Here is a 23,326-nt window from a genome sequence, read left to right as displayed (position 1 = left end):
TGATGTATGAAGAGATCCAAAGTGTTCACTGTTTATAGGGTACTCCAAAAGACAACTGAAGGAGCTCCATTAAAATTTTTCATATTAGGTCTATTCAGCCTGAGTGTTTTACTTATTAATTTTTTCCTAAAATAAGCACTTCTACTCATTGCATGTGATCTTATACATCCACAAGTACTTCTTGATTAATTAGACTGGCAAGGCATTTTCCCATCTTTTTAATTAATTCAAACTTTTAAAAAATGGACTTCAATTACTTTATTGTTTTAAGTTATCTGCAGTTATTACTCTTCCCCTAGAGATTCTGATCAAAATTATGATAAAATTACTTTACTACTTTTAAATTTATTTTGCCGTCTGATTTCAAATTATCAGACGTAGTTAAGGAATTCTGCAACTCCTCAAGGTCCTCTAAACAAGACACTGCAAAAACAATTTCTGCCTTAAAGCAGTAACTTTTTCAGCTAGCAAAATATTAAGTGGAAACATTTTTGTTGATTGGTGGCACCCGAGTCATCTTCCTTTTCCTTTTTTTCTTCCAATGTAGTACCTATATTAGCCTAAAATACTTTTCTGTTGGGTTCCCACTCAAAATCTCAGAAAAAGCGCTTAACTGAAACCAAATACAGAAACAGTTTTAAATGGAGCACTCTTACCAGTATGTACGGTACAGTACTCTGTCACTGTTATTCTGTATTACAGGGGAGAGACTCTTCTAACTCCCCTCATAAACTGTCCATTTACATTCTGAAGTAAAGTAGTTAATTCATCACACATTGTTCTGTCACTTCTGAGCTGCCATAATCTACTAGTTCTTAAGATGCCTGTGTTCAATGTGCGTATGCAGTTTTCTAATAAATTCTGAATAGTTTTGTATTTGCTTAGATTTGTTGAAAGGTGAGCAAACATTTATTTCAACATAAATTATTTTTGACAAACACTTCAAATCAATACAGAGGTTGGAAAGGTCAGAAAAAGGAAGAAAATCTTTAAAAACACTGATCTTGAAAACATCCTTAATTCTCACCTATTTTAAAATAAAACCATCGTTTGAACTTTGCATTTTAGTTCTTTAATAGAAAATCTCTTGTATAATCCATGCATGGCCTTCCTCACATTCTGATAAAGACTATCTCATCTGAACATTCACTCCATGCTTTATTCATAGCACTGCAACATCTGTCATATCCTGGATAGTATTTTTTATTATATTGACTGAAAATAAATTTAAACACTGCATTAATTGAACAGAAAAAAAATGTATATACTTTTACATCAAATTTGGGAATGGTATTTAAAGCAAATCAAGACAATAGCTTAAAAGAACTTTGACCTACATGCCTACTTTTTAAAAGATTTATTAAGCAAATCTGAATTAATATCATTAAAAAGTATTTATATTGAATAACCTATTTTTTCATAGAAAAAAATATGATGTTCTTACTCAGTTTTAAGCCCGAATTTCATATCATAGGCCATGACAATCTTAGGTATATAATGAACACTTCTTTCAAAAAGAGGTTATTTTCCCAGCAACCATCATGCTTCCAAATAGTTCTAGGTATTAAACACAGGTTTAATACTTAGACATCTAAAAACAAAATTTTGATTCAATCTTGAAATTAACTTAATTTCAGCACTTCTGGATACTCCACAAAATCAAATTTTTCTACAAGTTTTTAAATCTTCTAATATTGTTTAAAACACTTTAAAATCATCACAAGCATCCGTTGTAATTGGAAAATAGAATTAAAACTGTTTTTCCAAGTAGATTATAAAAACAAAAAAAAAATCAGCAAGCCAATCCCAAAACTCCAAATTAAAAATAATTACAATTGGTTTGTGCTTCTATGATCATGTTTTGCTTCCTAAAAATTGTTTTCTTTTCATTGTAAAGTTTAAATCCCTTGGTTCAATCCCAATTGGTTCAAACCCTTAATTTTGGTGTTTGTTTTTATAGCAAAGAGGTTTTCATTGTGATGTTTACCTATTTAATACACGTGCAGTTTCAAGTTGGTTTAATGGAAGCAGTGAAACAGGAAATAAGCTGCCAGAAGGATGAAGAGGAATTGCCAACCAAATCTTCATGTTGTATCCATGATATAATGTCTTCAAGGAATCCAAAGTGCATTTCTGCAGTTCAGACTCTCAGAGGTCACTGAGTTTTATAATTATCTCCAAGCAATTTTCCCCAGGTCCTGTTAAGCTCTCTCTGAACAGCTGTGTGTGTTGCCATGCAGCTCCACCATCCCCTCCATTTAGAACTGCTTCCAACATCACTTCCGTTGCTCCAGAAAAATCTGAAGAGGAGCAAAGATTTTTATCTATTGGAGGAAAAGATAAATAATTCAGTAAGCCAGAGCTCCAGACAGCATATAATAATAGAATGCAAGTCAAAAAGGCTAAGCTGTAATGGACGTTTAAGGACCTCAGTTGCAACTACTCAGATTTATTTGCCACCAGACATAGAAGCATCTATCCTTCCTAGTAAAACACAAGTATCTTGTACTCTTGCATTTTTGCTTGCCCTGCTCTGTTGCAGGTAGGGCTATATGTATGTTAATAAAACTGAGTTTTGTACCAGCTTTAATTAAATACACAGTATTTTCTTGATCTTGCTAAAAAATGCTGTTGGAAAAGAAAAGAATATTCATATTTTAGTTTTAGTGTTTGCACAGTACTCTCTCCATAGAAACGATTTATTTCCAGTTACACCTCTGCTACATGATATAATTCATTATTTAAATTCCACACTTACCTCCTATCAGAGCAATTTCTGCTGTAGGAGAGCAAAGTCTCCACTGTATTCTTCCACTCTGAAATGTTTGGCTGCTTGTCCTAACCGAAATGTTATCTATTTTTAGACCAACTGACTTGCACTCAAACTTCCAGCTGATGGAAGCAGAGGATGACCCCTCTTTTCGGGCTAAATAAACCTACATGGAAAGAAGACACAACCAGCATGTCAAAAACGGAGATGACAAACACACATCAAATTAACCATTGTAACAAGGACCTAAAAATCTTAAGACAACACACCTCCGTTCTTTGTCAATCCCCTGAACCTTTAAAACTGTACAAAATACAGTTTTACATAAAAAGCCTTTTTCTATATCCCCAAGTATATTCCACAGTTAAGTAATTGTACATGCTCACAGCCCCTTGCTAGGGAACACTAAAGTATTTCAACATCCATAGTAAAGTTCAAGTCACAAAACCACCTGAGCTTATTATTTTTTAAAGAAGGAGAATTCAGGGTCTTTTTAAATGCACAGAGCACTTCAGTTGTTCAGTATTGTTGATGAAAAGAACTGTGCAAGCACTAGATTCTTCAGCTGTGGCTGCATGCTGTTTCTCCTAGGACTTGATGGGTCTCAGTTAAAGCAAATCATACATGCCAGCCATTCATAAATCCCACATTAACATTATTTGAACTGTTACAACTTTGCATAATTTAATTTAGTCCCAATGCTGTTCTGAACTTCACCCGGCTGAACAGTCACGCACACACATTAACATTCATTAAAGTTACTATGAACCCTCTCAAGAATTTGGTCACAAGAGCCTGACAGTTCTTTCAAGTCCAACATCTATTATCAGCAAACCTAAAATACAGACAATACAGATTAAAGAGTCCAAACTACCATGATCCTTCTGGAATCCTAAATTAATAAAAATTCTGCCAGGTCCAAGCTTTTGATTAGTATACTGAGTGGACTTAGTCAGATCTTTATTTTTTAATCTTGAAAGAACAACCCAGAAAAAAATTATAATAAAACACAGTAGTTTATTTTACTAAAGATCCCACCCTAATATAGAAATGTAATTGATAGACTATTAAACAGAATTTTAGTATTACTATTTTCACATTGAAGAAAGTTCAAAATCCCCAAAGGTGCAAGGTCTTACACTGAAGATCAACTATGAAAATGTAATGATTTAAGCTGTTTCCATGTGAAGATAGTCTTAATGTTCATTAAGGTGCTGACCTCCACACATCTTTTAGGTATCTCAGCTGGTTCTGGCAGGAGCTTTCCCTTGATCAGATTCTACTGAACTGTTGTACTTGAGCAAGCCAAAACAAGCCATTAAATACTACTTGGTTGAAATGTACTAAACATAGTTCTGAACGCTAAAAAAGCCTTTAGTCTGTTTCATCTTTCATTAAAATATCCAAGCATTTAATCAGAAAAAAAGAATTTCAAGTTTTCTATTGTGTATTTTTGACTTTCCTCTAACTTTCAAACTTGGTTGTTTTGTTTCTAGTATTATTTGAAAAATGTCTGAAGTCAGAGGAAAAACCTAACCAACCAAGCAACTCATTCAAGTTCTCTTCCACTGCAGCAGTTCTTCTGGAAAACAAACCTTTTAATCCAAGGATTTCAGATCTACAGGTTCTTACACTATTATTATCACCTACTGCGGTCTGCCTGTTTGAGTCCTGGATACCAGGTTGTCCCTGGGTAATCTGACTGAATGTGTGGATTGTACCTGTTTGCATTGTGTACCATAAAGCCAAGTCGTTCTTTTCTGTTACTTCTGGCTTAATACTTACAGATACATTTTCTGTGGCTTTTAGATATAAATGCCTTTCCATTCATCACATAATAAATGTTAACCAAGTATTTCTTAAAAACCAAGGTTCCCTTGGCTTTTAAGTTCTTGGACAGCTGCTGAACAAAACTCCAAAGCTTCATCTTGTACAAAAAGAATAGGCAAACCCCAAACAACCTTTCCCTCTGATGTTATCTCCCATTATACAAAAAACACTGAATGAAAAGGAATTTTAAATTCTTAGTTTCTTGCACATTTTCTGCAGGATGCAATTCCTGACATGCCTTACCCACAAGTCTGAGAGAGACCTAGAGTCGTAGCTCCTAATTTCTTAATGCCATCATCTCAACCTTTTGAGGTGTTACTAAATACAAGGGTATTTTGCCTGGTCTTATAGATCAATCCCACCCTGTCTTATCTGACTAGCAGAGCAGAGAACAATTGTAGTTTAGTTTCAGTGCAGGGACAGCATGTTTCTTGCAAAAGTGAGGATAACTGATCATTGCAGATTTGAAAGCATAATGTGCTATCAGATTTTTTGCAGATCCTGGAGAAGCAGAGAACATCTGTCCCTTACTCTGAGTTCTTTTTACTTCTCTTTTACTATTAAATCTACCCTATTTTGACATCATTCACACTATTCTCCTGTTTCTTTCCTTATTCCTTCTCTTTAGTGCAGCATAGCCTCTTCAAGTTATTCTGCCACTGCATTTTGCAAGTCAGTTATGTACAGACCAAGGTGAGAAAATCTCAAAAGGCAGATACAAACTTAGTTTTATTTTCATTAATGGGAAGCTAGAAGAATATTTGGTCAGACTAGTAAAGTGGCAGAGGAAAAAAGCAGTAACATGCTCTAGTTCCTGACAAGAACATTCAGTTCCACAACTTGCTGCTGCTGTGGAAAAAGCTGTTTGCTAGTACATGACTCCTTCCTACTTCACAGGTAGCAGCCCTCTTCTTAGATTTGGAACCTAGAACTCTTGTGCTGCTCAGTCCTGATGCTTGGAAAGGATTCTGGGCAGGGTCTACAATATTGTGGATAACTGACAGGTTCTTGTCTTCTTGCAGATGGAACTGTATTATTTAGGAGGACAATTTCTTCCTTTGGCTGTATATCAAAAAGATATTATATGCTATAAAGCTATTCTTAAAAACAACAAATACCTTTTTTTATTTTGAGAGAAATGCTGCTTTTCAATAAAACAGCATTTTCCCAAAAGCCTACAAAGCTTTTTTTTTTACAATTTGGCGCTCTGGCAAGGATCTTACTTACCACAAAGAATTCAATCATCCTTTCTGAAAGACAAGTTCCATTTATTTCTAACTTCTTGTACCATCTGGCCATCTTGCTGAATCTTAACAACAGCATTTACTAACATCAGCTAAATTCTATGGGCATCAAGAGAGCTTTTGAATCCAAACATTGGCAAAGGTGTTTTTTTTTTTACTGGAGTTACCATAATTTTACTGTACATTATAGGCTTTTAATAATTGCTATTCTTACCATTTTCCAATCTGTTTCAACCTTTCTCCAAATAGATTCTGCCTTCCAAACACCTGCTTCCCAGCCACTTATTTTTTCATTGTTATTGGAAATCCGTGTGTAGCTATCGTCTATCACATTGTAGACGAGATGGAACAGTTTAGATGTCTTCTCCTTTCCAGAGGGAATAAAAACAACTTCTTTTCTTTTCTGAAAAAGCCAAAAATACAAGCACCTTCATGCCTCAGTGTCTGAATTCCCCCAAGACCATGTTACTTTTAAACAGTATGTCATGGTTTTTCAATTCAGTTTTGCTGCCAAGTCAACAAAAATGTCCTTTTTAAGGAAGGTCATGTACAGTGCAATTTCTGCAGAAGAGAAGTCTTAAACCAGTTTCCTACAGTACATCTGCAACTTTTCCAGAGAGGAGGAGTAATTTTATTTATCATTTAAGTAAGAAATTAGTTTCAGAACAGAAAATTTATATGTTGAGTACATTGCTTGTACAATGACAAGTAAATGATTACTTTGAATAGCAAACCTGTGACTACCATATACAGGTGCTTGTGTACGCCAGTTTCCAAATCAACTTCAAAAAACTTAAAAATACAAACTTTGTAACTTCACAGTATTTTTTTTTTTAAGTCATTGTTTTTCCCAACAACAGAGCACTGTTATAAACTTTTAGTTTCTCAAACTTACACAATTCGAAGAAACTCATTAATTTCACTTAACTGTTTCTATTTAGGACCGTTAGACATTCCACATGATGGGATTGCTACAAAATTGAGGTCACACCTTTGCATCCTGTCTCAAGCTAAATATTGTTATGGTTCTGGGAAACTGTATTTAAGCATAAAAAAAATAAGCCTTGCTTTTGGAAACAGTAAAAAAAAATTGATGTGAAAATTAATCAAGCTTATTATTTAAGAGATTGCTTCATTTACACATTTCAAATTGCTCCCACATTGATTTTTTAAACAAAAATAGTTGCTCAAAACCTACTATTCATTAAAACTTGGAAATAACTAATAATACAAATACAAGAATTTTTGACAGTTTTCCCTATTTTTTTTCAACTAATTTAAATTTCCTAGTTCTGTCAAACTAATTAATTTAAATGAAAAAGTATTTTTAATTTTTAAGACCAAAGCACACTTTATATCAAGGAGTCCCAAACACTATTAGAATCAATGGACCACCATCAGTTCTCAAAAATTACTTGTGGACCCCTACTGAATTCACATCAGACTTTCACCTAACGTTTTCGCAAGATTCACTTGTTTGAGCTGAATCTGGCTACCTACCATGAAGTGTCTTTTTCCTTTTTTTTACAGACCATAATCACAAAGCCTTAGCTACCTCTAAGACGGTTATCAGTGCAAAAGTTAAATACCTCTGGACCAATTTCACCTCTGGCTACTCGCCAAGCCATTGAGCCTGATGTCCTTCCACCATATTCTCCGGGCTTAGGTGTTTTTGGAGAAATAAACTCAACAAGCTCCACAATTGTCCTTTCCAGGAGCTCTCTTTTTCTATTTTCTGACAATGACTTTTGTCTCTGAAAAAAGACATTTAGGAAAAAAGAGAACATTCAGAAAGAATGGTATTTGTAATTCTTCTCTAGAGCAACACCAACAGGGAAAAATAGAATTGAAAAAAACAGATTAACATTTAAAGTCTAGACCGATTGTTAAAAACATTAAACTTATACCACAGACACAAATATAAACCAGTCATAAGTGCAGTTATGTGACAGCAGTGCCTTCTCTAGGAACTTGCAGGCACTATGGGGAATTCTTTTAAAATAATGTTTATGCTTTGTTTTTAATACATTTACTTGGATGATGAAACACTTCCATAACAGTTTTTTATAGCTATTCTTAAGAATGCTGTACCATAGCTGTTCTCAATATTATTTGGAGGAAAGAGACAGCAAGAATCATTTGTGGTCAAATTTTTCTTCTCTAAGGTGGAGTGAGTTGGTTGGCAAACTTGGTTTTGGGATTAAGCCCAAACAAAAGTCTTTCAAAGAGTTATTTCATTGATTCCATCACAAACAAACCGCGACACCTCTATTTTTCAGATTTGAGAAAACTAAGAAAAACTTAGTTACAGAAAAATTAGTGAAAAATAAAAAGAATTACATGTCTTCTTTGCCTACATGAATAAAACAGGGAGCAATTTTTTGGTAAACAACTTCAAAAAATTTTACTGAGATGTTGGTATTTTGTCTACATGATTTTCATGTCAAATATACAAATCTGGAATACAAAGCCTTTCAGTTTTTTAACTGTGGATAAACCCACATGGGGCTGAAAAAATTAAGTTCAACACTGAGTATGCAAATTATTACACACATCATTCTTTTTTTCCTACTTTGGTGATCACCCAAGGCATGCACACTCAAGCCCACTGGGATCTGAAACTCGAGGCTGATAAGCATTTCAATTATCTCAAAAGCAGTTCTGACCCCAGCAAGTTTTGCTAACAGAGATCACAAAAGAAACATTTGAAGACTTTTTTTGTTCCAGACAACAATGTGGAACTATATAAAGGAAAGTAGATACAGAGAAATGATTAGAAACAGCTCCAGCTGAACAAAATCCAGATGCCAAATACTAGTTCTAACACAGCAAGGGGGGAAACACCTCTACTTGTGTTGATGGATGACAACCAGTGGTTGCAGCAGTTTCCCATGAAACATCAGGCCTTCCTGAGTGTAACAGTTGCCTTGACACTTAGGATATTCCCATGCAGCACTACTGATCTTGCTCCAGCTCAGAGGAAGTTTGGTATGGTTTATCCTAAATTGGTAATAACAATCCACAATTCCTGTAAGCACTTTGATGTAGGGGAAACCCAGTGTCAGTGGTCATCACTGAAATCACTGATGCCATGCTAAGAACTGGATGCCTTTGCTGAGTAGTTTTTGTAACAACAGCTGAAAAAACCTATAGAGCAGTGTTTCAACACAAAAAGGCTTCAGGAAACAGACCTCTTTATGCACAATACAAGAAATCAGTAAGTTCCTCAAGTATAAAGAGCACAAGTACGCTAACTCTTGTCATCTCCTGCCACCCAGGAGACTCTTGCATAGAAATGCAGCAGGTCTGACATGCCAAACACTCAGACTCTGCAGACATCAACACAGCCTGTGCTGGGAAAACCTGTAACTAGATTTCCTATCATTGACATGGTCATGTGAAATGGATTGCAAAAACTCCAGCTGCCATGGCTCAAACTTCCTGCCTTTTTTTTGTTGTTATGTTGTTGTTGGGTTGTTTGGTTCTAAATTTTATTCTGTTGTTGCTGTTTGATTTGTTTGAAGGTATTACCCTCTACATACCTGCTCAGGCCACAGTTTTCTTTCGCAGACAAAAGTACTAAGAAGGAAGAGGGATGGTGAACTGCACCTTTAAAATCAGTCCTGCGTCATGTTCGAATTGTGCTGTTGATGCTTCCTGAAGGACTCTGTGCCTTCAGGAGACCAATAAGCTACAGTTTATGTAGACCCACTACTGGCTGAGCAACACATAATTTGTTTAAGTTATCAGCTGTATACTACCACTGGAACTAAAGTTTCCATGCATAGGAATTAGCCCTGTAAGGAAGGGAGGACAAAGTGGAAACCTCAAGGTGGTTCAAGGTTTTATGGTATTATAGAACATTGAATCCAGTTCATGGTATCCCAAAAGCTTAGCAGACAGGTTCTGCAACCATGACATGCAGGTGCAAATGGTTCCACGCATTTTGGGGATGTTAAGCATGAATAGTGTAAATACATGCAGCTCTGAGTCAAAGCTCTGCTGATGGAATCAACACCTTTTGAAAGTCTTGGAAACAGCCCATGAATCATTCCTCTCACTTTCTAAAGCTTGTAAAAAGTCACTGAAAGCAACTTAAACCTGCATTTCTTACAACTGTAAATGCTACTGTTTTCAAGTTATAGCAGCATGGATGTGGGAAACGTTCAGTTACTCTGAAGGAGTCCATATAGCTCTTACGGAGTTGCAGTTTACTCCCAGCAAATACAAGTCTGCTGCAGAGTCCCTAAGAAAAATAATATATACACACACATCTGTGTATGTAAGAGATAAATAATGTTATGTAAAAGGATTATCATATTATCTTATTTCCCACAAGTTCAGCACTGCAACTGATTCCTTGTGTTCAGGGTATAATGGGTAATTAACAGCATTTTTTCTATCTGTAGTGCATTCCTATGAGGTTACCAAACAGATTCCTTTGTTTGAGGACTTCACATCCTGCAGACACTTGTGTTTCACTCTCAGAAACGCACTGAAGCATAGTTACATACCGTTCTATTTAGCGCATTAATTGTCTCTCGCAGTGTAGCCTCGCTGAGCGCCGTCCTCCTAGAGAGTACTTCTTCATGTTTACAGCTGTATCTCCAGGTGACATCAACAACCTCAAGAACAAGTGGAAGAAAATAAAGCAACCAAAAACTTCCAGATCTTGCTTCATTTAAAGAGGCTAGTAAATGAAAGCATACTTTTCTAGAATAATTCTGAAAATCACACCAAGGTGGAATACATTGCACGCTTGCTTCAAGGCGAGTTTGTTTATTATTAACATCATCACTCCTACCTCATCTTTGGAGAATGCAATTATGTAGGAAAGCTTCTTTCCCCAGCCAGTTTCATAGAGAAGAGGCTTATCACAGACATTTTCACAAGGATCACAGTGAAGCCATCTTTTCTGAGATGAAGAATATACTTCAGTCCACACATGATCTATGTAACAAAGGCCAAGAATAAGCAATGACTTATAGACAGAGCCTCTGCTCTAATCTTGCAGAATATTGTAACATTTTCCAATTTATTAAATGAAGGAACAGGTGAAAGAACATGTTTTCTGCTCATCTACATTTAGAAACATTACCAAAGCTTCCTCTTTCATAGGATCACAGTCCCTTACAGTCAGCCAAAGATTGTATCATTCTGAAGTCAGTCATCTGACCTCACTTGCAGAACTGTATTCCATCTCATCAGGCAAAGCAGGAAATTGTATGTATATTGTCTTTGTTAGCTGACTGCATAACTGCACGCACTGCGTGATGGCTAATACGATCTGAGAGACACAGAATACATAACCTCCTTTTGCACAGGTTTGTATTAATGTTACAATACTCCAGAATACTGATACCTGTATAATCCCAGACGTATCTTGCTTCAAAGCCGACAGCCCTGCAGCACAGTGTAAAACAGTTGGCCCACTCGCCACAGCGTCCACGTCTGGTTTCCAGAAGTTTTTCAGGGTTGTTATACCTACAGGAGAAAAACAACACAAAACAAGAACAATTGAAAATACGTTTCACCTTTCAGAAATCTTTACATCATGTTCTGCTGATCTAACCAAACTTCAGTACCAATCAGTCCACAGAAGGTAATGGAAGTAATTGCTGTACAGCACAAAATACATCTGGAGCAGAATGCTCTCTCAACTCACGTGACTTCATCACATGTTTATAGCAGCACTAAAATGAATCTGGTTAAGTTTTCAAAATTGATTTAGACATCTTAAAATATGACTTTTGTATGCTGGTCCTTTAAGTAGTTAGCAAAATGTCTAAATGTCACAAAAGTATAAATAAATTGTATTTGCTCTTCTGCTACAGACTCAGCAAAAGACGTATATTGCACCATGATTTCCTACAGAAGTGAAGTTTTCCCTGCAGTAACAAAACACTACCTACATATGTTTGCCATTATTAAAATATTTTATTTAGAGGCTGTAGTTCACCAAATTAACCATAAAAAAACCCCAACCAAGCCAGACAAGCATTCAGAACAAGCCCACATAGGAGAAAGCACATACTGTTTTTAAGAATCTCTGATCTTGTAAAGAAATTGCTGATTCATCAAACATTCTATCATGTTACTTAAAACAGCTACTCTCTGAACTAACAACTTCTCACCTGTTCACAAAATGCACAAGTGCAAAGCTATTTCTTTAAAGAAAAAAGACAGCAAGTCTCTGTATGCTCACCTTGGGAATCTATTACTGAGCTGACACTGGTTGCAGTAATGGTTTTCCACCCGACTGGCATCCCACCTTAGATCATCATCGGTAGGCAACAGGTAGTCTCTTTTAGGCTCTGTCTGCCCACCACACCTGCTGCAAGGAAGACTATTTACCCAATGAAAAAAGGAAGTCTTAAACCAGTCCAAAAGCTCCAACAATAAGAAGTCCTCTTCATTCACATGTGCACCTGTAAAATTTATACAACACAGTTAGTTCAAATGGAAAAGTAATTAAACTGAACTTGACAGTGCCTATGCAAATCAGCATCTCTGGGCCTTTATATATTTTTATGTACTTTTAAATACAAAAACTGGATTAAAAAGCCTCATATATTACTTAAACACATACAAAAAAAAAGAAAATCTAAATTGTCAAGACTGAGTAAGTTCAAACTTAAGAACAAAAAACTGCAGTCCTAAACACTACAGCTAGAATAAGAAATTGCTCAGAAAAACGAGTCAGATTTACATTTCAGCCTGGTGAAGCTCCTGATGCCCATCACATTCTTCTAGGACTTTGGAGCAGAGAGTTAATTATTTTTCTGCTCCAAAATACTTTCCTATTCTTAGCTATTAAACCAGGAAAAACAATTGCTTTAATTTCAAAATCCCAAAGAACCAGATGCTGGCAGCAGCCTAAACAACCAGGGGTACAGGCTTTCTAAAAAACAGACTTTCTACAAACACAGCTTAATTATTTTGGAAAATATGTATATACCAGGAAAACATGTTGAGTTTGTTCTAATTTCAGCAAATAAACACCTTTCTCAGCTTACCCAAGGTAGATACAGGATGTCTTTTGTTTTCTACTCTGATTCCACCACACTCATCTGGTCCATTTTCCTGATTACAATAGGTTTTAGAATCTACTCACCATGCACTCTCACTGTTCTGACACCTGGAAATAGCCCCATTTTACTTAAAAAAGAAAAAAATCTAAAAATCCAGATCCATTCCTCTAAACTCCTTAGAATCTTTAAATGCACATCCTGTTACAATGCCCAAAGAGATACTCTTCCTGCTAAGATACGTAAATATCAAAATAATTCTTCCTAATAACTTTATCATCTAGGCCACACTCCAATCATAGGTATTACTGCCTGGTTATTTTTATGCACTATAGCTTTATTCTAGTCGCAGTGCAGACAGGTTCGACTAATGAATATTAGGCTAAAAACAAATTTGTAGAAATACTGCTTAAAGGAAATTGAAGGCAGTTGCACTAAAAATTTATGCACTAGCTCCTTTTTCAGGATAGTGAAAAAACCCATAAGATGAGTGTTTAAGCTCATTTCACATCTTGCTCTGAAGCCATAGCCATCTTTGGTACAAAAGACTCTGTAGGAGCACTAACACTATTAAACACACATTGCCAAGATCATGAAGTGCATGAAGATCATCTGTTAATCAAAGCAAAACACCCTGACTTCTAATTATAGTAAAATTTCTTCCATTTTTACTCATGTATGTGAAAAACCTTTGTGCTGGAACACTCAGACAAAGGCTAACTGCTTACAAAATGCTGTATATTCAAACTTTTTGCTAAGAGTTGAATGAGAAGATTTCAAGCACAGGCCATACTCTCTTTTCCTGGATAACAACGTTCAAACTAAAACCCATCTGTGAAAATATGACTGCTATGCTACAAACATTCTTCCCTTGATTTGCAAAATAAATCCTTCATTAAAACATCACATGGAAAAATGACAAATGTGATTTACTTGAACAGAAAACAGTTGGCTGAGATACACAGCTATTTTTGACTGTTCAGTCCATCTTTCTAATGAAATGTGGCAAAGGGAAATAAAATCAAAGCCTATCTTCCTAGTATAGTCTTTACGAGCCAAAAATGCTTGTTATGTGTTGCAAGGCCTGTCCTAAAAACAAGTGTCCCCTAGCAATAAGTATTCATTCTCACAGGTGCCAATATTAATGCAGCAGGAAAGAAACCAAAGAAGCTGAAAGCCAATTACCAAACATCTCATATACAGTCCACTCCAAAACAAATGTTTCTATAAAGCTCTTGAAAAATGCTTTCAAGCTGTCACAATCCCCAACAGTGGCATCCCATCCCTTCCCCTTTATTTGTGTCTAAATTAAGGTCTGGAAGCCATTTTGGCTAAGTCAGCCTGATGGTTTGGGAAGAAGCACCCAGAACACTATCCTCCCCTTTCCTTTCCCTTTTTAAACAATGTGCACAGCAGTATTAGAACAGTGTCTAAGAGGCAGACTTGGTTTTTATTTTTTTCCTTTATAAAGAAAGTTAATAGTTGTAATTTATTACTGCTAAGTCTCTTTTCCCCATTGTGTTGTCCCATGCTGAATGAGCATGCTTTGTACTTGTTCATGTGGTTTCTTACTTCCCAAAACAGTTTTATAATAGAAGAAAAATTACTAAGAAAATCCATTGTCAAAAATTTCCTTAATGCCAAAGGCACAATTACATATTACTGTGTAGCTGTATGAGACACCACAAAGTAATTTATTAAAAAATGCATTTACAGAGATTATTTTTTGGTTTGCAAACCAACAGCACTTCTATAGTTAGCAGAATTGCTTGAAGTCTTCTATCAAAGATTCACAGTGAAAAGGACTTTTTTTTGTTCAAATATGGTCTTGGGATTGTATTTTTTTTAAACATTTATCCTACAGAAGTAACATTTCACTATACCACTGAAGCAAATCTAAAACCATCACCTGAAAATAGAAATATGTCATTTTAACTGATAAAAACTTCCTACATTCACAAATCCACATTTACAAAGCAAATATATATCTTAGACACTGATGCCACAAGTATTTATGCCTATATTTCATATCTAGCCCCATGAAAAATAGGGACTAACCCTATTCATTTAAGCATTAGCAAGGAAAGTGATCGTTTGTATCAGGTTGCATCTTTGAAAGATCTCATTCAAAATCTCACCAATACCCCTTTAAAAAATAGAAGCAGTATTTAAAAAGAATTATTCTGAATTTAGAACTGTAGTATGTACAGGAAAACTGCACTCTGAGAATTTCAAAACAATGACTACTGGAACAAGAAGTTCCCCTCCTCTTGTAGCCATTTCACCCCAAGGAATGAAACATTTGTTTCCCCAGCACTTTTTTCCTACTAATTCAGAAATTAAGAGTCCAAAATTTCTACATAAAATCAGTAAAAAATGGATGATAAAAGCAAATTAAAAATAAGAGAGTAGTAAATTAGGAAGACAGCAATTCCAATTTAGAAACAGCATTTGGAACCTGCAAACATACGACCAAACACACACAATGTATAGTTTGAAAGAACATTTCTATTTTCATATACACTTTAACTTGGCAACATTACCTTTGTCCAGTCTTGTAGCTTGTGCTAGCTTTTTCTGAGCCTTGCTTTTCAATTCCTGGAGGGGAACTGCAGCTAGTGCTTTCTGCTGAATAGCAGGATTCTCATACAACAATACAAGGTGCTCAAATTTTGTTTGAAGTGTTTTCAAGATATTTTCAGCCTGCAAAAGGATTTTCAGTCACAACATGATTTATGAAGTGTCACCTTCAGGCAGAATAACCAAGCTCTTCTATTTTAATTTAAATCAGTCATAATTCTACATTCATATTTACATTATATATTTATTTACAGGTGAAATGTTTATTTGCAAAGGTTTCAACAAAAACTGAAGACACTACCAGCCCAACTGTAAAGCCAGTCTTGCTGTCTCTGAGCATTCTGAATGATGTCTTGAGTGAAAAGTGTACTAACTTACAGAGAAAACTGTTTTTAAAGGCACCTCTAATGGGAAAGTTTTTGACTTCTTTTTCCCACCTTTCTTTTGGATACCTTTTACCCAAAATCCACAAAAAGACATCACTTTCATTTTCTGGACACTGCTAAACTGGTTTGTAGAACTATATTATTGATTAATTCTGCTTATTATTTCTTATTCATGAATGTTGCTTCTCTCTTTCTACTTCCTTTAATAGATCAACTCTGAAAGGTTTGTATCCACCCATTGAGCCACCCAGTCTGTTTCAGTAAGAACTGGATATAAGAACTAGGTTTCTTCAGTCAGTTATCCCAGTGTCACCTAGTGGCACGTTGCATCCAAGAAGTTACACACATAGACACTACAACCAATAGCCGAAGTTAATCATAATGAAGTTGGTAGCTGAGCAAACTATTTGTTCATACAGAACAATACAGAAAGTGAAATGAGATTTTGACAGTAAGAGTCTGGCATACTTTTGGGGGAAGCCTGTGACACTGCTAAATTACCTTTTCTCTATTGCTACATCATGTTTCAGCCTTTAATTTTGTTAACTACCATCTCAATTTAGTCAAAAATGCAATGCTTTCCTTAGATGCTGGCAGCAAATGCAATATAATACACCCAGGTGTGAGAACTCTTCAGAAGATAACTTCTTTTAAAGGAGCACTTAAATTACAAGTGATTGTTTTGATGCTGTTACAGTACTGCAGGATCAGTCCTTAGTCTTCACAACTGCTAAGACAGAACAGATCTGGTTTTGCTCTTCCTGGAGCTCATAAACCTGGAGTTTATGATGGTTTGATATCATAAACGCCACTGTATCCAGATTCACATTAATGCAAGCTGAAATAAAGAAATAAGGGACATTAGAGACTGACAAAGGCCTAAAGACCTTCATGGTCTGTCAGCTTCCTGAAAGGGTATGGCTTCATGAAAGCCACTGTATGAAGTGTTATGCAAATACTTCATCTTAGAAGCAAGGTGAACTTCACTGCAGTTATAAGTTTGGATACACATTTCCTCCTGTAATCACTATGCCATTCAGGAAGGGATCAGAATCCATCCACCAGAATTAACAACTAGCCATAGCTCTCCTTTTCCTAAGTCTCAAGAATATTTTATGACAAGAAATGCAGAAGAAAACAATGAGGCAAATTAATGGAGGGTTAGGTCCCTAGAACTTTGTATTTAGGAATATTCCTCTGTTCTTTCAAGAAAGCTGCTTTTCCCTGCACTAACCACGGCTCCTATGAATGACAGGTGAAATACACAGGCAAGGAAAAAAATGCTTGCACTACAGAAACAATTCTAAATCTCTCTGACATCTGTCAGCACTGCATACAACAATAATACAACCATAACTCTACAGCATACTCACTGGAAAACAAACCCCCACTGCTGTGCAAGCAAAATGGCCAAGTCACTGCCAGACTTTCAATCAATTCAGACTATAAAGACCAAATTCAATGGCTCAGAGACCTATCAATATAGTTCCCTGCAGAGATCAGCTAAACACGGCATTCTAACAGAGTGCCAACATCGCCTTACTAATGCCTCTAAATAGTAGTAAGTTTGGTCCCATCGCCCAGGCATAGAAGTGCAGAAAATGAACAGTTTCAGAGAAATGGATCCACAGCTCTGATGGCCAGGGTATGTTGGGGCAGAGTAAGTAGAAACCGGAAGGATTAACCTCAGAATATGTTGTGTCAACATTGTGCAACATTGTTGTCATTGCAGGATCAACTCCTAAAGCTTCCTGTCTTAAGCACAGCTGCAACAAATCCCTCTACAGGTTTCATAATTGCTTCCAACCACCACTGCAGAAATGGCTGAAACAGTAAAAATCAAGAAGCAGGCCAAAAAACCAACCCAGAAACACCCAAACAAAGTAAAACAAATCCAGTCAGTATATTTTAGAGGCAACTACTGCCATGCTAACATAATTAGATTAATAAAACTGTCTACACTAGCACCTTGCCCAAAGGACCTTTTGGGCGAGGATAGGTCATTTAGTGCTCTCTGTCCCCAAAAGCCATCACTTCAAACAATGCTTTGCCATTTCTCATTCAATGGCTTGGGCAGGCATTGGGAAGAAACAATACATCACAGTTCATATCCAACAATATACTGATAATATATTTCAAAACATGCAAACTGTTTAAGGATGCATGGGAAATGAGTTTTTGGAAGGATTCATCTTACACCAACTTTGAGACCAAAGTAACACTGGTTCTAGGAGAAAAAACTCTTCAAAAAGTTAAAACATCCTTAAAAGCTTCTATCAAAAGGCGTAACTTAATTTTTGAAAGTTGTATGAGGTGCTGAGTCTTCTTCCATCAGGCCAGTTAATATCAGATGAAAGGACTCTGCCCTGCCTTGATCAGGAACTTCATCTCAATCTCCTGGACAAGGGAAACTCAGCCTAAATAGCAATAAATCTGCCCTTGTCTGGCTAAATTCCTGTCCTTAATGACAAGCACACGTGAAAAAAGAAAGCCCTCCTCACAGGCTACACACAGAGATCATAATGCATGAACCAAGACACCAACAATTAGTTATGCTCCTGTTCTTCTGTTGGCTTTCAAATACCAAACAGAACCCTAGTCTTAGCTGCCCACTCTCCCCCCTTGTTCCCCATCTTGCTGTTCCTTTGCAATACATATCAGCTTTTTTCCTTGACACCCTGATCAACAGACTATTTATGGACATCTTCAACAAAATCTCTTGCTAATATTCTGTTTATGGCACGTTTCATGCTTAAGTTGCATGTAAACTGAAGAAAACACCCAAAAACCTTCAGAAACCACTGGGGGAAAAAAGTCTAGTCCAACCTTCTTAAAGCAAGATTAGCTATGAGGTCAGACCATGCTGCTCTAAGAGACTACTCAGTTTCTCTGAGCAACCTGTCCTAATAGACACCCCTTCTTCAATCTTTATATGCAAGATTATTAATGAGCCTATAAAGTTTTCAGGTTAGAATTACCATTTCAAGAGATTGCACAAGTGATGTTTCTGGTTGCTGACGGGCAGGAGCAAGAACAGAGTCAACAGGTCTCGAAGGCCGTTGTGCCGCTGTCTGAGGGCTGCTGACAGTTTCAGAAGATCCTGATCCGCGGATTTGGCTTGACTCATTCAGTCTGCTACTCCTCTCCCCAGCAATTAAATCTCTGATTTTACGTAGTTGCTCAATTGAAGCTTCCTTAGGGAAAACCAGGTGAGTTTCTCCCTGAAATTTAGACAAATGAATTCAGCGGTTAATGCAGGTCTAAGCTGGTGAATGATCTACCGTTATAGCTAACAGTTTATAGGAATCTACCATCCTAAGGCCTGGCAGGATTCAACTTTTTAGATTAGGTTCTTCACAGTAGAAGCTTGAAGCCTCTCACAGCTTCAGAAGCCTACCAGATCAAGAACCTAAAGTCAGTCTAGACAAAGAAGGCACATAACAACATGCTTTTGTTAGCAACTTATTTTGCAGAGCCATTTGTGGGCTATGCAGTTATGGTTTGGCACAGAAAGCAGCAGCAACAGAAATGAACAATTGATGCTCAGTTCTCACAGTTCAGCAATGAAATCCTAAGCAACAAGGAAGACATCCAATGTTGAGGGAAGAAGCGCCTAGAATGGCATCTGCTGGAAGTTCTGTAACATACTGGTATTTTTTATGTTTAAGTTTAAGTTGTCAGATAGGCAATATTACTCTTATTAAAACTGGTACCTGGGTTGATTTCTGGGTTTTATTTTTGACTGCAACATGATTACTGGTAGCATAACAAGAGAACAGTAACTATGACAGAATCAAATACCTGTGTATCTAACATAAAGAAACAGGTTACTAAAAACATGATTATCCTGAAGCATTCATCCTTTAACAGTTTCAGCTTCTACCACTGCAGCACTTCTATTTAATAAGTTAATTTGTTTACCTACAGTTACTTGAGGTCACATATCACTGCAGATAGAGACTTTGCCTTTACACTTAAAATCACCACCAAACTAAATGGAATGTATCAAGCCATTATCAAGCAGAAACAAAAGAAGGAACAGTATCATCAGCCATGCAGTTGAAGAGAAGTTTGTGAGCTCCAGCTTTGACTGAGACAATAACCTTAAGACTGAGCCAACACAGGCTCAGAGATCTGCCCGAGTGCTTCTCTAGCTGCACCACCCACCTCCTGGCTAAAATACACCATTAAAAGGCTCCTGAGCACCAGCATGAGAATAAATCCACTGACCATTTCTCCCCCTGCACTCACCACTTCTTTCAGCATACTTTTTCTTTTAATTGAAAAACTACAGTAATTCACTTCACCCAAAGGCAGATGTCTCGTGACAGCTGGACCTAAATAACAAAATGTACATACCCATACGTGTGGCATCAAACAAATTAAAGCAAAGCAAGAGCTTTGCACCGTTAAACAAGAGCTGGGTTTTCACATCAGCTTTCCAGTAATTACAAAAACTGCTTCTAGTTTAACAAGCTTTGGCAGTTCAGGTTCCACCAAGACCACCACTTCAGAACACAAAGCAATCATTGAAATACATCTTTCTGACTTTCTGCAACAGAATCAAGATTCACTCAACACTATTTTAGGATAACATTTCATAACTTTCAAAAATGGCTTTTGAAGGACTCACCCTCCTACAACTACTTGAACAGTCAGTATATTGCCCTTCACTGCTGTCATGACAACACCAGTACTTGTGCAGCTGCGCTGCGAATTGGCTGAAAAACATTTCTGGTTTTGTTTTGGAAGATCAAATTTCAATCAGATCAGCTTCCCTTAGCTAAATCACTACAGGACCCTACTGATGGTAGGAACATGAAGAAGAGCAGAGGTTTTAAAAACTTTTTTTCTCTCTTTAAAATGGCAGTTTCAACACTCATTTACAATGTCTGATGTTCGCCTAACAGCGGAATGCTACAAAGAGAAGGGGTTTCCACCCTGCTTCCCACCACTTCTTTTGTGCCAATATGAATATGTTTCCTGCCATTCAGCAAACCAGCAGTGTGCCTGAGTAGCAAAAAATAAATCTTGTTATGCATCAGGTTAGCTCACCATTTTTCTAAAGCAGCCACATCTAAATTCTCTGCTGGTTAGTTACAGATATTTGTCTACAAGGACTGAAAGAAAATAAAAACTGCCCTAAAATCTCCTACCTTGTAATTAGAGAAGCAGGAAAAAAAAATCCAATTTTAAATTTTACTATGCAAATTGATTAAGACACCTGAAGTTACTACATTATACTCACCTCTTGAAACCCCATCTCAAATAAACATTCAACTGCTCCTCTGACGGGCAACAGCCTTGTGGAAAATGCTGGATTTCCAATCCGAATTAATCTGTATTTTTCCTCGTAGGGATTCCTGAACAAATTGAAAGTTATAATTATATTTGCAAAGTAAGTAAGCACTTAAAAGCTGGGTAACTGCACTATGATTTTTTTTTTTTTTTAATGTTTAGCTTCATTTACATCACTTAGGCGAAACTGACTTTATAAATGTCTTTTTGTACTTTGAGAGTTACCAACTGGTGCTAAAGTTTAGCTTGCAACTTATGTTCATGAATTCATGTTTTATAGCCATACCCAGCAGGGCTAAGACACTTACAGACATCTTCACATCTCCCTATACCTGGTGCATTGCAATTGAGCCCACCACGTTAATGCTGGATGGCTTCAGTCCCACGACGGAAGCTGTGCTAAACTACCTGGAACGTGAGTGAAACGACTGTGGTCTCTGCGCTACCCCCTTTGCTCTTTTAACTCTTCTAAAACCCTTTTTCTCTCGCCTCTTTCTCTAAAAGAAGCCGGGGGGGACTCGCCCATTCTCTGTCACACAGCAGCTTTTACAAGTGGCTGGCGAGACAGATATAGACAGGGAGGGGCAGCTCAAACACCTCGAGCTGCTGGAAGACATCAAGGTCAATCACACGTACCGGCGTGTATGTGCACCCTAGAGAGCCACCTCGCAGAAAATTCAGCTACAATTAACTCTTAGTACCAACACCGCGAAGTCAGAAGCAAGGGGCAAGCGAAAAAAAGAGTAAAAAAAATAAAGTGAAGCTAAAATGAAGTAAAAATGAAGTTTAAATCAAGTTAAATTACTTGCTGTCCATCCACTTGTTTTTAGGTAGTTCAATACCCACCTAAGACGGAGAATCAGGAATAAGGCATCATTCTGTGGTTAATACACAAACTCCTAAACTTTCAAAACAAACTAACCAGCAATAAATACGGAAACAGAAAACCAGAACACTACATCTCTAGGTAAGCAACAATAATTTTAAAATAACGACAAAAACACGCGAGACGCTTCTGAACTCTGGTATTACACAACAGAACAGAAGGCGCCGCGCGGAGCCGGGGAGCGGCCGGCGGGACCCGGCGGCACCGCCCGCGGACCGAGGGCGGCGACTCCGCTCACCGGAGGATGTTGTCAGCATAAGTGAGGAGCAGCCGCGAGGCCTCCAGGAAGATCTCCCGCCTGTTCTGGCAGAGCTCGCTCACGGCGGGGGAGCCCGGGGAGGACGAGAGCCCCACGGCGGCCGCCATCGCCGCCCGCCCGCCCCCCGCAGCCTCAGCCACGCCGCACCAGCCGCTGCGCCCGGCGCACGCGCCCCGCGAGCACCGAGGTCACCGCCCTCAGCCGGGCAGCGCCGCCCGCCGCCGCACGCATGCGCAGTGGGAGCGGTGAGGTCACGGCGCGCAGCCCCCGCGCGCACAGCCGGCGCATTGCGGGGGCCTTAAAGGGCCCGAGCGGGTTTAAAGCGGAGCCCACACCCCCTGGGCAGCGGGATCTTCCGGCCACACCGGGCTTTCGGTGTCCCAAAGCAGCTTCTTGCACCCCGTGTGCAAGGGGCCAACCCACGGCCAGGGTCAAGGTGTTTGTTTTATACATAGATCTGCGCAGAAAGGGGTGCACAAGGCCAGCACGACTACGAAAATGTATCACTATATATACATTCTTGTCGCTAGTGGACACGAGTAAATACTCACAGATTTGACTCCACAAGATGAAGGCTGAAGAAAAACTTTATTCTTTACAAAGACTTCGCTTTTATAGGTTTTGAAGAAGGACCAGGGGTTGGAGAACAAGGCTACCACCTCTCCATCCCACTGGCCAGGCTAGAAGTCTATCAGTTGACTATTATCAGAAAGGAATGTGAAAACAAGATGTTTACATCAGCAAGCTGTAGAAAAAATTCAGTCAGAGCTGTAAACATCTCACAGAAGCTCACATAATATGGCAACACATTCTAGCAAGAAAAAGCATTAATGTTCGTTGGATACAAGTTACACAGCTCTTTTATTAGTTAACATTCTATCTTCCGTTGGTTAAATGATTCCCTCACTTCTTATGCTGATTACTGCACGTGCTCGTTTTTTCTCTGGAGTCGACAGTTGCAAATTCTCCCTGCCAGAATTACCTTTTATCCAGTCAGAGCTGATCCCAGCACAGCTGCTGAGTTGCCTCGCTACTTTCTTCCTTG

At 37.7% G+C, this 23,326-nt stretch overlaps 1 protein-coding gene across 1 annotated transcript; it reads right to left on the bottom strand.

The window, feature by feature from the left end:
- Positions 1 to 1,342: 1,342 nt before the first annotated feature.
- Positions 1,343 to 22,426, bottom strand: NGLY1 (N-glycanase 1). Its single transcript, XM_040079647.2, has 12 exons — positions 22,261 to 22,426; positions 21,087 to 21,201; positions 18,817 to 19,059; positions 15,416 to 15,575; positions 12,050 to 12,272; positions 11,207 to 11,328; positions 10,649 to 10,794; positions 10,359 to 10,469; positions 7,434 to 7,598; positions 6,059 to 6,247; positions 2,759 to 2,936; positions 1,343 to 2,324 (listed from the first exon to the last, which is right to left on the bottom strand). The coding sequence occupies exons 1-12, from the start codon at positions 22,386 to 22,388 to the stop codon at positions 2,149 to 2,151; spliced, it is 1,956 nt and encodes a 651-aa protein (XP_039935581.1). The 5' UTR covers positions 22,389 to 22,426; the 3' UTR covers positions 1,343 to 2,148.
- Between the last annotated feature and the right edge of the window lie 900 nt (positions 22,427 to 23,326).

The sequence above is a fragment of the Hirundo rustica genome, chromosome 1 (assembly GCF_015227805.2).
Source record: "Hirundo rustica isolate bHirRus1 chromosome 1, bHirRus1.pri.v3, whole genome shotgun sequence".
NCBI lineage: Eukaryota > Metazoa > Chordata > Aves > Passeriformes > Hirundinidae > Hirundo > Hirundo rustica.
The sequence above is the reverse complement of the archived record's forward strand: the minus strand, read 5'-3'. Positions and strand labels throughout refer to the sequence as shown.